This window comes from Marmota monax, unplaced genomic scaffold (assembly GCF_021218885.2).
Source record: "Marmota monax isolate L192 unplaced genomic scaffold, Marmota_monax_Labrador192_F-V1.1 WCK01_AAM20220418_F8-fsc00043, whole genome shotgun sequence".
NCBI lineage: Eukaryota > Metazoa > Chordata > Mammalia > Rodentia > Sciuridae > Marmota > Marmota monax.
Window position 1 is genome coordinate 9,602,790 of NW_026691982.1, and position 13,702 is coordinate 9,616,491.

The 13,702-nt window shown below is 41.1% G+C and overlaps 1 protein-coding gene across 3 annotated transcripts; it reads right to left on the reverse strand.

Moving 5' to 3' along the window:
- Positions 1 to 1,790: 1,790 nt before the first annotated feature.
- On the reverse strand, positions 1,791 to 11,129 carry Gjb6 (gap junction protein beta 6). 3 transcript variants are annotated; one of them, XM_046446972.2, is made up of 3 exons: positions 10,986 to 11,129; positions 8,322 to 8,497; positions 1,791 to 3,319 (listed from the first exon to the last, which is right to left on the reverse strand). In XM_046446972.2, the coding sequence occupies exon 3, from the start codon at positions 3,302 to 3,304 to the stop codon at positions 2,519 to 2,521; it is 786 nt and encodes a 261-aa protein (XP_046302928.1). In that variant the 5' UTR covers positions 3,305 to 3,319; positions 8,322 to 8,497; positions 10,986 to 11,129; the 3' UTR covers positions 1,791 to 2,518. The 3 variants fall into 3 exon arrangements, with proteins under 3 accessions (XP_046302928.1, XP_058436617.1, XP_058436615.1); XM_058580634.1 differs by lacking the exon at positions 10,986 to 11,129 and adding an exon at positions 10,111 to 10,467; XM_058580632.1 differs by lacking the exon at positions 10,986 to 11,129 and adding an exon at positions 9,572 to 9,709.
- Positions 11,130 to 13,702: the final 2,573 nt, after the last annotated feature.

Here is a 13,702-nt window from a genome sequence, read left to right on the forward strand (position 1 = left end):
TGGTGTTCTCAAAGATTTTTCTAAAACATACCTGATATATCAATTAAAAGTTAGAGTTAAAATAAATTCAAGACTTACAAAATGTGTGATTTGTGCTTAAAAAAATTTATGACTAGTTGTTAGATAGTCACCATTTTGGAAATGATTTCAACAGTCAATGAGATGTTTTATAAATATTTTGGAATATCTAAGAGCTTTATCCCATTCAACTGATAACACACCAAAAATTAAAATGTAAGTTGTTGCAAATGATACAAATATTTTAAAATTAATAAATTATTAAAGTGAAAAATAAGTCCTTTCACAGAAGTATAAAGGACACTTATTACTAACTTCTTATAAAAAAGAAAGTTAAATTACTTCTTTTTAAAATCATAATAACAGTACTGAAAAAACACAGATGTGCTTGGAAAGTCTATAAATTTTCTTCCCCCACTTTAGGAAATGTTTTGAAAACCAACAGATTCCCTTCTTTAAAAAATTACTACACCCATAACAACTACTCCAGCTGTCATTTTACCATAAAAATAGTTACAAATCAATGTTAATTTAGATAAAAGTAAAATGATTTTTATTTTTTAATTCTAGCATGATTAAAAAATGGATTGAAAAGGTTAATTCTTGATTTTTATAGATTGGTACTAGAATATTTAGGTGAACTGACACAACCATGATTTGCTTTAGACTGTGAAGAAAATGAGAATCACTTTTTTGTTTTTCTGGAGAGAGGTTCTGAACAGTTCCTTTAGGAATCATAGTGCCATAGCAAGCCTTCATATATGTTTATTATTCATTAGGAGTTTTCTGGTTTGGTGCCATTATTCATCAGTATCCTGAAGGTGCCCTAGGCTGGCCATCCTTTTATACAGAGGCTGCATTTGTGTGTGCCTCATTACTCCCAACAGTGACCAGTCTGTGGCTGGCTGACTCATTCATACCCACCTTCCCTCTGTGTTCAATCTGGAAATCCCTGGGGAGAGAGAGATTTCCCCATCTCTGGGTGTAAAGTCACTATGGACTGAAGGGCTTAGGTAATGAGTCTTTCAAAACAAGCTTTGTTTGAAGGCTGCTGTTGTGGTTTGGGTATGGTTTGAGTGTGTTGCCCAAAGCTTTCATGTGCTAGACGCCTGGGGCCAAGTGTGGTGAATGTTGAGGTGGAGGAACTTTTAAGAGGTGGAGCCTATTGTAAGGTAATTAGATCATGGGGGCACTTCCCTTGGAAGGGATCAATGCTACTCTATCAGGAAGACCCTTGAGAGTGGATTGTTATAAGTGGGACTGGCATTCCACTTGCTTACCTTCTGTCTTGCCATGTGATCTTTCCCTCCAAATATGCTCTGATCATGAAGTCATGTTTTGATGTATCCAGAGTTGAGCAGATGCCAGTGCCAAGATCTTGGAACTCCAGAACATTTAGCTAAATAAACCTTCTTTACTATATGTCACCCATTTTCAGGTGTTTTGTTATAGCAACACAGACTGGACTAGGAAAGCTGTTGAAGATCTTCCTAATCTTGTCTTTATCAAGGCTGAACTGACCCAAAGGACATTTTCCAAGAGTCCTACAAGCAGTCTGCCTATCCCTCTCCAAGCTGAGGACCTGTTAGGCTGCTAAACTTAACCTGTGCTCATTTATCATGAGAATGCAAGAATCTCTGTTGAAGTCTTAGCAACTTTAAGCACAGTAGCTGGTGGCCTCCCTAGCAAAAGTAACATAATCAGCTTATCACACCACTAGTGATGGCAGCAAGGGACCCAGAAGGAACGGAGACCCACAGCACATATGAAGACTTAAGCAATGGGGTTGAGCTTTATTGAATTGATCACATTTATGTTTTTTTTCATAACAATTGGCAAACAGGCTAGTTTTAAAAAGCATCCCACTTCCATATACTGCTCCATCTACATTCAGGAAGCAGTAAAAATATATTGTACAAAGAACACTTTCCACCTTGAAAGTATCATGACAGTTCATAAGTTTCTCAATAGACAATGCAAAACAATATTTACAAGATAGACCCTTTTTAAATTCAAAATTGAGATACCTGTGGTACAGTTCTAAAACTAACATCATATGTTTTTTCAGATAAGGAAGGCTGGTCATTATAAAAATATTTTATATAAATCCAAAGTCAGAACTAAAATATTCAATCCTATAAAAATATCTTTTACTAATAAAAGTATCAGTTTCTAGAAAAAAGTTCTTTAACAACAGCAGTAAAATAAATTTTCAGGAAAACCTACTAGGTCAGATGATCCACATAAAATGAACTTGTTAAAGTGACTTCAAGGCTCAGTCATCAACCAGTGTTTTGTTTTCAGAGATGAACCATGTATTTGATTATGTCACATGTGAATGGCACAAGTATTCTACAAAAAGTGAATTCAAGTATCTATTTATTATGAAAGTCATTTATAAAGACAAACTTTACAGCCTAGAGAGGGGATTTTCAGGTTGTCTTCTCCTGGAGAAGACAAATGTTTTATCAGGATGTGACAACACTTTATCTTGAAATGCTTAACTTGGAAAACCTGTGATTGCATTTTGACCACTATCTGAAATCAGCTCATTCATTTCATTTTGCTTACTCTCTTTTACGGCATGGTTGGGGTGATTTCTTTGGGTCTGGGTTCTTTTGGATCTCCTAAAACACACTTTCAGCAGCAGATAACACAGCTCTGCCACATTAAGCAACATGCAAATCACAGATGCAGAAATCATAAAAATCGTAAACACAGTTTTCTCAGTTGGTCTGGAAATAAAGCAGTCAACAAGATTGGGGCAGGGCTCAATCCCACATTTCAGCACCCAGGGCAGGTGGTACCCATTGTAGAGGAAGTAAAACACATACATAAAGGCAGCTTCGAAGATAATTCGGAAGAAGATGCTGCTGGTGTATGTCCACCACAGGGACCCCTCTATTCGAACCTTCTGCTTTTTTATGTCCTCTAGGTCTTTGAATTCATTTCTCTTCTCTCCTTTCCTGAACCTGCGGGCAGTTTCATGTCTGTAGTAGGCCACATGCATGGCCACCAGCAGTGCTGGGGTGGACACAAAGATCAGCTGCAAGGCCCACAGGCGGATGTGGGAGATGGGGAAGAAGTGGTCGTAGCACACGTTCTTGCATCCTGGTTGCAGAGTGTTGCAGACAAAGTCTTCCTGTTCATCACCCCACACTTCCTGGGCAGCCACCACAAGGATCATGACTCGGAAAATGAAGATGACTGTGATCCACACCTTCCCAATGCTGGTGGAGTGTTTGTTCACACCCCCAATGAAAGTGTGCAGGGTCGCCCAATCCATTGTGTTGTTTTATTCCTAAACAGGCAAAAAGGCAAAGTGCCTGTGAATTGATAAAGTAGTATCACGGTGATGTCATAGACATGAGCAAAGTTCTTTTAGACTGATATTTTATAACTTCAACACCCTAATCTGTTAGTAAGAGTTTTTCTAAGAATAAAGGTCCACTGTAAACACATTCTGCTGTTTTTGACCAGAAATAACTGTTTTGAGGGAAGGTTTAGGTTTAGGACCTTTTCAGTTCAACTGAATTCAGATTACCTATTATGCTGTTATTGGCCATTAATCCTGGAACACAGGTAAACAAATTCATGCCCAAGCTCCCCTTGCCCTTATTTTTGGTACTAGGGATTGAAACCAGGGGTGGGCTCTACCACTGAGCTACATTTCAGTCCTTATTTACTTTTTATTTTGAATTAAACACCACTAAGTTGGTATTTTATAACTTCAACCCCTAATCTGTTAGTAAGAGGTTTTCTAATAAGGAAGGCCCACTCTAAACATATTCTTATGTTTTTTGATCTCACTAAATTGGTCTCACTAAATTGCTGAGGCTGGCCATGAACTTGGGATCCTCCTGCCTCAGCCTCTGGAGTTCCTGGGATTACAGGTGTGCACCACTGTGATGGGTCAAATTCCCTTTTAATCACTATGCAAATACACATTGTATCAGTTTGCTTTTACCCAAGGGCTCATAGAACTTCCACAGATTTTATTTAATTAGATGGCTTATCTAAGCAAAAAAAAAAAATCATTTGTTAGAATGACATTATCTGGTTGATCAAGCAGAGTAAGAAGGGGAAAAAGAAACCAAATACTTACTAGTTCACTCTGTACAATATTTTTATACTTACATCTAGCTTGAATCGCATCATTGGCCATAATCATGTATTCTTAGGAAAGCTAATGTGTCAACTACCCTCCTCCAAAAGAGAATCAGAAAGTTTTACACAAATTGCTTCCTTATTCTTCCATGTAACCAGGTCTCAAAAAATGGGTCTTGTTCACACAAGACTTTAAAGTCACTGTTGAAGGGGACTGTCACTGTAGCCCAGAGCCTCCCTCTCTGCTAATGACTGATTAAACATCCCGAGAGAAATTAGACTCATTTGCATCTATGGAAATGTTGGTTATAATTCAAATAGCTGCATTTTTTATCCTACATTGTCAAGGAAGACTAAAGAACTGGTCAGCACTCTCTTAAAACAAAACAACAAGACAAGATGAATGTTGGATCCTTTGAGAAACTTTGGAAAATGGAAGACACTTGCCTCAGAAGAATGCACTCAGGCAATTTTTCATACACTACTGAGGTATGATGGAGTCACCAATGTCCTTCTGCCCGCTTGTCTTAGATTTTCTTGTCCCTAAATGGGTAAGGGATGCTGGTCAACCTTCCCCTCTAAGCTCCCAGGTCCTGTGCCCTTGTCCACTGACCTGACCTCTGATCATGTTAGCTACTCCTCAAAGCAACTGGGTAAATGAAGGCAGCCTGCCCAATTCCAGAAGTGCCTGGATCCCCACACTAACCCCCCTCCCTTTGGAATGGGAGGCTAATGTGCACCTGAAGCAACATCTTTTATATCCTTAATACAGTCAGCAGTCCTGTGGTATAAAGTCCAGCTCCCATTTTAGTCGGCTGAGAAACTCAGTTTTTGCCCTGGGTTTGGCTTTTAGACACCACAGTTTTCTCAGAAAGATACCAGGGTTAGGTGTAAGGAAGCATCCACAACCATCCCTCTGATAACTTCTGTACTGATTCTTCCTCCTTCTGAACCACGCAGTGGAAGTTGGGGCACATACTATAAGGGGAGGGCAGAAGGGTGCCTTCAGGGCAGAGCTAGAAATGTCCACACCTTGGTTCAAAAACTTTCTCCTTCCTTGGCCCGGGTGTCAAAATGTTTATAGATCTAAAAGCTGTTCAAATACTATGGAGAACAAAATGTTTTAAAATAGAATATGATAAGAACATTTGGATTCTTAAATCCAAACTCATATTGATTTGAAAAGCTCACACTGTGGTACAAATGGGAAGCTCACAGGATGGAAGTAACTTAGCCTAGACTTTAGGGGAAGAACTGTAACTTTTTACATTAAAAAGAAAAGAGGAGTAGGATTTCATAGCTGAAGACTTGAAAAGATAGGAAATTGAGGCTTCTCAATGACCATTCTCTATGGTTAAGTGGGTCAAGTAAGAGAAGAAGGGATGTCTCCTTTAGCCCAAGGAGTGGAGATTTTAAAGTTACAGAAAGAAAGAAAATGACTCAGATCCCTACACTCAAGTGGAGTGGCCCAAACCTATAAACATGATTCAGCAGGTTAAAATACTACATGAGATGAACCTTATAAAAACAGAACATAAAAAAGTTAAAAAAATTAGAATAGGAAAAAGAAAAATAAGATAGTTGAACCCAAAGTACAAAATATTGGGCACAATCCTTGGATCAGATGGTATAATTTTAATAGACAATCAATAAGAGGTAGAAATTAGTTTCTTCTTCTTCTTCTTTTTAAATTAAAAAAAAATTTGTGATGCTAGGGCTAGAATCCAGGGCCTTATGCATGCTAGGCAAGTGCTCTACCACTGAGCCACACCCTTAGTCCAGAAAGTCTATTTTAATGTCCCTATGTTATAAAAAATAATTTATTCTAAAAACATTTTTTTTGGTACTGGTGATTGAACTCAGGGGCACTTGGCCACTGAGCCACATCCTCAGACCTATTTTGTATTTTATTTAGAGACAGGGTCTCACTGAGTTGCTTAGCACCTTGATTTTGCTGAGGCTGGTTTTGAACTCGCCATCCTCCTGCTTCAGCCTCCTGTAATCCCAGCAGCTCAGCAGGGATATTAAAGTTATAGAAAGTTATAGCCACCAGGGCTGGGGATGTGGCTCAAGCAGTAGCGCGCTTGCCTGGCATGTGTGCCCGGGTTCGATCCTCAGCACCACATAGAAACAAAGATGTTGTGTCCGCCGAAAACTAAAAAAAAATAAATATTAAAAATTCTCTCTCTCCCTCTCTCTCTTTAAAAAAAAAGAAAGTTATAGCCACTGTACCTGGCTAAAAACTATTTTTTAAAACATGAAAGAGATGTCAAGCGGGAGCATACTTTCTGAGAACTTATTCTATTCTTCTATTCCCAGAAGAATTAGATATTAGAGTACTAGAAAGAGTGCAGATGGAATCTGCATTTTTCTATGTTCTAGAAGCTTTATTTCTCTTTGTTTTTGTTGAGATACTTTTTAATTTAAGTGCATAGTTCAGTGGTGTTAAGTATATTCACACTGCTGTGAAATAGATCTCTGGAACTCTTTCATTTTCCCAAACAGAAACTCAGTATCCATGAAAATAACTCCCCATTTTTCTCTCCTTCCAGACCTCAGCAGTCATTATCTTCTTTCTGTGTCTATGATTTTGACTACTCTACATATATCATATAAGTGGGATCATAAGTACTTGTCTTTTTGTGGTTGGCCTTAGTCACTTAGCATAATGTCCTCAAGATTCATTCATGTTGTAGTGTGTGTCAGAATTTCCTTCTTTTTAAAGGCTGTATAATATTTCTTCGTAGGTATATACCACATTTTGTTTATCCACTCATCTGTCAATCAACATTTATGTTTCTTCCACCTTCAGGCTTTTATGAATGATGCTTTTATGATTAGAGTATACTCTATTCTATGATTTCTGGATCATATAAGAATTGTTTTTGATTTGGGAGGATTTTTCATAGGTGATCTAAATGTTATTATTCAGAATGAGATAGTGACCCAATGGCTGGAGAAGGACAAATATCTTGGTTTTCAAAACAAGAGAAAAATCTATGCATGTAAACCCAAGAACCTTCTGGTATTATGGCCAGGATAATGTGCCATGCTGATATTACTAAGCCCTAAATTTCCTAATACATTACTGCAGTCACTGGGAAGGCTTAGTGGCCTCCAGGAGACTCTTACCCACCCAAAGAGCCATGGGAGCAAGGAGGTGACAGACAGCCGAAGATTTAGTCAGGATGAAGGGGGCCCTGGGCTCCACTAGCTCTTCCCACCTTGCCTTGTCAATGGGCAAAGGCACTATGGCCAATGTGGGGGCAGTCTAAGGAATGGACCTGGAAAAAGAAGTGGAGGCCATGGAAGCCCCGAGACTTCCCTTGTAAAAACACATAACCCCAAGGATAATCTTTCACAGATACCTTGTTACAGAATATTGGAAGGCATAACAATCTTGGGGAAATTGTCACTCATTACTTTCCAAAATTACCGCACTATTGGAACCCTTTGTAATGGCAATAAAAGAAATCCCTCTTTGCTTTCCTGTTTCAACAGGGCTGGAACCAATGGGAGGAACTATTTCAATAAAAAGTAAACTATTAACTCCTTCTTTTTAAACCAGAGGTTTGTTTTAACTGGCATCTTTCTGGCTGTCTTATAAGGAACAAATAGAGGTCGCCTTATAAGCAAGTGGTTATATTTAAACTTAAAAAGGTAAAATGTATCTGGTTTTGTGGCATATCTAATTATAATAAATATATTCATGCCAAATTCTTGATACTAAAGCTCCAGTCATAAATATTTAGCTCCCAAAATAAGTAACACAGTGACCTTACTTAGGAGGATACACAAAGTATTATAAAGATCGATTGCTCTTTCCTTTCACAATTCAAATCATTTAGGCCTATTGGCATTCTAACAACAATGTGATTTCTTTGTCATTTTAAAACTTTTTATTTAAGAATTTAATCACTATGGGTTTAAGAGTGCCATTTTAGTTTCACTGGAGACAGAACCCAAACTAAAGTCCTAAAAATTAGAGCATTACCTCTGAGCATACCATAAGGGGTGGCAAAGACCTCTCACTTTCTACATAGTTTTGTTCCCTTGTAGTCCTTTCAAAGTCATTCAGTGAATATTTGATAGATCTGAGAAGAGAACACACTCCTCACATCGTCCACGTGAGCTCTAGAGAGTTGAGAAGTGTGCGTGGATAAAAGGGAAATAAGGACCAAGCAAAACAAGCAAACCTGAGCCTATTGCTAAGGACTCCCAGGAGTCAGGCTGGAAGAAATGAGGGCAAGGTCCCTCTTCAAGGCTTCTGACTTTCTTCTCCTCCACCACCTGATTGCCTAGAAGTCAGCTGTCCACAGTGGGAATACAAATAAAATCTTTCTTTGCTTTCTGAAGTCAGCAAGGATGTCACCTGTTGAGCAAAAAATAGTACCTGTTAGCATGCTCTTTGAACTCCTGCCACATACGTTTATTGAATGAATTTTGTGGATAGTTTTTTTCCTTCATCCCCAGAATTGTTATAGGGCAAGTTCAGACACTGTCAATTACTCAATGCTTCACACTTTAAACTCATTCAAAACAAAACAAAAGGTGCTCTTTAGTTATTCCTCTATCAAAATAATAATAATAATAATAATAATAATAATAATAATAATAATACCACTTAACCCCAAACCTCAAGGCCACCCCTCAAGCATTAAAAAACAGTCATGAGAAAGAGTTTGAGGAATTGGTATCCCCAAATCAGCAAGTTTTCTTTTTAAATCTCATACTCATTCTTTAATTCAGAAGAATTGATTTTTTTTTTCTCTAGAAATCTCAGGTCATTCCAGGGATAACCCAGTAGTAGATTTTTAAATGTAATGATGAAAAATTTCAGCAATTGTGTTTTTAAAGTAATGACTAATGATGACAATATATTTGGGATTCAGATACTTCTTCAAAATTAACTCAATAAAATTGGAACTTTTTTCTATGAGTTTAAATATAAAAACAGACAATTCACAGAATTCCATGTTTCTTACTTCACTTATGAATTGGAAATTTCAAAAATAATTTCCATTAAGTTTAACTTCCTTTCTCTGGGTCTTGTTAGCAGTGTCTGCTCATTAAAGCAAATCTCTGTCCTTCCCAAACATATAAGTTCAAAATGAAAAAGGCCCCCTAGGGCTCAGTTCCATGCTCATGGGTTAAGCAAGTAAAACAGAAATCTTAAGCTCTGACAATGTACCCATTGGGAAGATTTTGCCTTCACAGACCAAAAGTTATTTTTCCACAAATTTATGTCTTTTAACATTTTGGCTAATTTACACAAACTACTAATAATTCCTGGAAAATTCAGATTGAATCAAAAGATGCACAGTAAAGATATGTAAGTTAGAATTTTCCTTTCATCCGACTGAAATGCCAGACCATACTTATCTAGTCCCTTTCCTTCTTAACTCTCTTATAATTCAGAAGAGAAAAAGAATAAGGTCACCATTACCTGTATCAGAATTTGTCTTATAAAAAAATCATCAACCAGTGGATCAGGTGGACTGACCAAAACCTTTCAGGTTTTATTCCTGGTAGGGATGGCAAAGGGGGACCCTTCATGATCCCCAGTAATGAGACGGACTAGAGACTTGGTGTTCTCCCCTCATAACCGGCCCCACCTCCCCCATACTTGGCACAGTGCAAGCAACATCACCAAAGACTCTACACGGTCCAAACAACGGCACAAAGCTCTCCACAGGAGCAGTTTTGAGAAGCATCCTGCAATTCTAAGGAGATTCTTTGGGTCAGGACATTTTCTTCTAGAACACTGCTTAGATTTTGCTAGAACTGGGGCAAGAAAAGCATAAAGTCTACTTGAGGAAAAAGAACAAAGGCCCATGGTTAAACTCAACCAAGTGACAAACTGACAATGAGAGTCCATTTAGGGGACACTGAAATTACTGGGCTAAGTCCCCCGCCCCCTCCCCATCACTGCTGCAGGTCCACAACCTCTTCAGGCTGCCATAATTGCGTGCAGACCTCACTCACCCAAGTCTATGGTCCTGCTCCTCAGGAAGGGAGGCGAGCCCAAGTCAGCAAAACATAGGATGTCAGGGACATCTAGGGCTATTCTCCTTTATCCGACAGGAAGTACAGACCAGTGTATGCACTTCTTAACTGAGATGTGTCACTAATTATTTTTAATTACTATTGTCCGAATTATTGTCATCTGCATTTCACAAGTGCCTCAGACTTAAAGTATGCAGCTTGTATTGGTCAGTTCTCTCAAGGATTCTCCTCAGGCTCCAAGTTGCAAGTTTGGCTGAAGTTAAACACCTTTCCTTGTTCTGACTTTCTGCTTCCCACATTCAAGCGCCACACGTCGGAGATCTTCTTCCCCCAAAGCGAAGAAAACCCACAACGCACAATATCCCAAACACAATGAAGGAAATGCAGGAAAGGGGCACGCGCCTCCCCCCCCCCCGCCCCCCCGTCCACTTACACATATAATATGATACATTTATAAAACCTGTCGTGCAAGTCAGAGGGGCACCATGCTGCAGTCAAACCAGTCCATCCTCGTTCCTCAGAGCGTGCAGAGGAGGGGGAGGCGCTGGTGGCGCCCACCCGCCAGCAGGACTCAACCCGCGGGCGGCGAGCAGACCGGAGGATGCGGATGAGAGGCAGATAAGGATGTCTGGCAGTCCTAAGCGCCGGCCCCCACCCACCGTCAGCGACTCTGTTCTGCACTACAGTCCCACCTGGGAAAGGACGCCAGGGGCCTTGAAGTGGGCAAGGACATCGACTTCACCCACTCCGGCTTCTCGGAGGAACCCCTCTGCCCGCTGATCCCCCGAACAGTCCCGCCCGCTCGTGCCCTGGGGGTAGCCATCCCTGTCGCAGGGCGTCGGGAACCAGCGTACCTGTTCGCGGAGACCCGGGCTCTGGGCGCGGGACGGCGCCCTCCTCTCCCGCGGGACCGACAGGTCGGCTCCGGCGCCGCCGCTCTCCGGCGGGTGACCAAGTGGGAATCGGGCTGTTGGCCTGGCTCGGGGTGAAGGCCCCGCTCCCACCTGCAGCGCCTTTTAACCGCGCCCCACCCCGCCTCTGCCCTGACGCGGCTCCCGCGGGCTGCGGGAGGCGAAAGCGCGGTCACCCGACGCGCACCCGCCCCTGGGCTCAGGGTGGGCCCCTCCTTCTGGGGCAGGGGGCGCGGGGCGGGGCGGGGTTCTCTCTCCGAGGTACAGGGAGTGTGGGGCGCAGGTATGACTCTATCGCTGGGGCAGGGACACAAGGCGCAGGGAGGGTCCCTTTCTCTGAGGGGTGTGTGTGGGGGGGTGTTGGGGACCCCGCATGCAGGGCTGAATCCAATCTGGACGGGGGGCAGGGCGGGGCTCCAACTGGAGCCAGGGCTGGATGCTTTCGAGCTCCAGACTTTGGGGTCCGTGGTTGCTGGGACCCCAACGAAATGGCCCCTGGGCAAGTGGGCCCACTTCCACTAGGGAGCCTTCCTATGGAGCTGCGCCTTGTGGGGAGCAGAGTTGGGGCGGGCTGTGTTTTCACCAGGACACATCCTCCTCTTTTCTGAACACTCAGGTGCTGTGACAGCCCGCTGAGTTCAGATGCACCGCCCTCACCTCGAGAGCAGCCTGGGGGCTCTTTATTCATTAATGACCTCTTACAGGAGTTAAAGCGGTTGTCTTTATTAGTTACTTCACATCCTTTGAAGCCTCCTTCAGGGATGCAGAGCGGGCATTGCGCAGGACCACACAGCATGGAGAGACCTTGTGTGTCCCTTCTTTTCACAGGCTAAGCTTTGAAAGATGTGGGCCAGCATAGGAGGGGTATAGGGGTTGGTGGGGTGGAAACGGAAGCTATTTAGGGACCTGGCTTTACAGGTTCTGACCTGTCTGTCCTACATCAGACAAGAGATGTGTAACTTGCTTATTCCACAAAATTGGTTGGTAATTAAATGTCCCCACCTTAACCATATTCTAATTGTTGGGTCATATTTGCTCATGAAACAGGATTAATGGTGGTTTCTAGTATGTTTCTTTCAGGTCGTGGAAGTTAGTTAGTCAAGGCTTTATAAAAACCCACCTTGCAAACACACTGAGAATAAGGACCTTAGAGAACTGGTCTTGAGTCAAATAAATTTGGAATGGCTTTGAACCCAGGAGTGAAGTGACACAAATTTGACAAGACACAGACAATCCTGGTGTATTTGTTTCCTGAGCCTTAAATCTTTGCCTTCTCTTCTGCCTTCCACAGGCTATCTGTAGTGTGTCTTCTAATTTCCTCTTCATCACTCTCCTAAACATGCATTCCAGGCAGACTCATATGTTTGTATAGGAAAATAACTTAATTTTTCTAAGCAGATTGTAATTTTTTTTAAGCTTTTCTTTCTTCTTTTGCAGTCCCATAGTAATAGGTAAAGTACTTTGTGCATAGGTGCTGTTCCATGAGTATTTGTGTATTGCCTGGCAGACTGAACCAGCATAGAAGATAATCCTGGAAACAGCTTTTGCTTTTCCTAAAGCATGCCATCAGCTGGTTCCTTGCAAAACTGTGCCTGAGCTTTTGCATTCTGGACCAGTGAAAGTTGTCCCAGGACCCAGGCAGGATAGAACAGTCATATCAAACTAGTCACAGAGAATGTATTACTATGCAGGTGTTCGAAAGGAGAACCACCTTTATACTGCAAAATTGTCTAATTCAGATTATCTGTACTAGCCCCCAAGTGATTTTTAAAATTTTGTCATTTTATTCTTAGCATTTAACCTCATCACTCAATTTTTACTCCTCAACAGATAGTCTTATTGCAGCACAAATTAAATGTGAACTCTTGAATTTACAGACTTGATGAGATGTTCACTGGAAAACTGAAAAAGTTAGCTAGTTAAATATTTTACACCAAGGATGCAAAGGCTTCTAGAGTGGTAATAGGATTGCTTTGAGTTTGTATGCCAACATGAAAAAATATTCAGGAGAGGATTACAACCCTGTAGTTCCCTTAACAGTATCATGACACTCTGAAAGCAATACATTTGAAGTCCAGTTGTAATTGGTTGCATAAAATTCGTTTGATTCCTATCTTCTCTCTGCATCCGAATGGTGATTTCTGGGGCTATAAATTTAATGTGAAGTGAGATTCTGCAATATGAGGAGACATGAAAGGAAGATGGGTGAGAAGCTCTTTTGAAAAATCTATTAATTCTCTGACTGGGCTTTTGTGCCTTTGCATGAAAAATGGAGGAGATTCTGTCCCTCCTTCTGCCTGACTGTGCTGCATGTGCTACTAGAGAGACTCACATGGGATTGCTCAAGCCTTCACCATCCTACCTAACTGGAGTGCCTGGACTCTGCCTTTTACCATGGTCCTATACCCCTGGGAGAGAGGGAAATGTGTAGTCCTTTTGAATAAAAATGAACACTTGTCTATTCATTCAAGAGAAAAAAAGTCCTTATTGTATGGGGTTTGTCTACTTTTTCTTTATGATTGAATGGGGGTTATGTGTTTTGCAGGGAGGACACCAGAAGTTAATAACCATTTTCATCACATCATATCAAAGGTACAAACTATAATCAACATGTCTTGTCACTGTTGGTGTTGACCTGGATCTCTGGGTGAATTATTGAT

Coding starts and splice junctions, on each gene's coding strand:
- Gjb6 (XM_046446972.2), bottom strand. CDS start 3,304: ATGGATTGGGCGACCCTGCACACTTTCATTGGGGGTGTGAACAAACAC.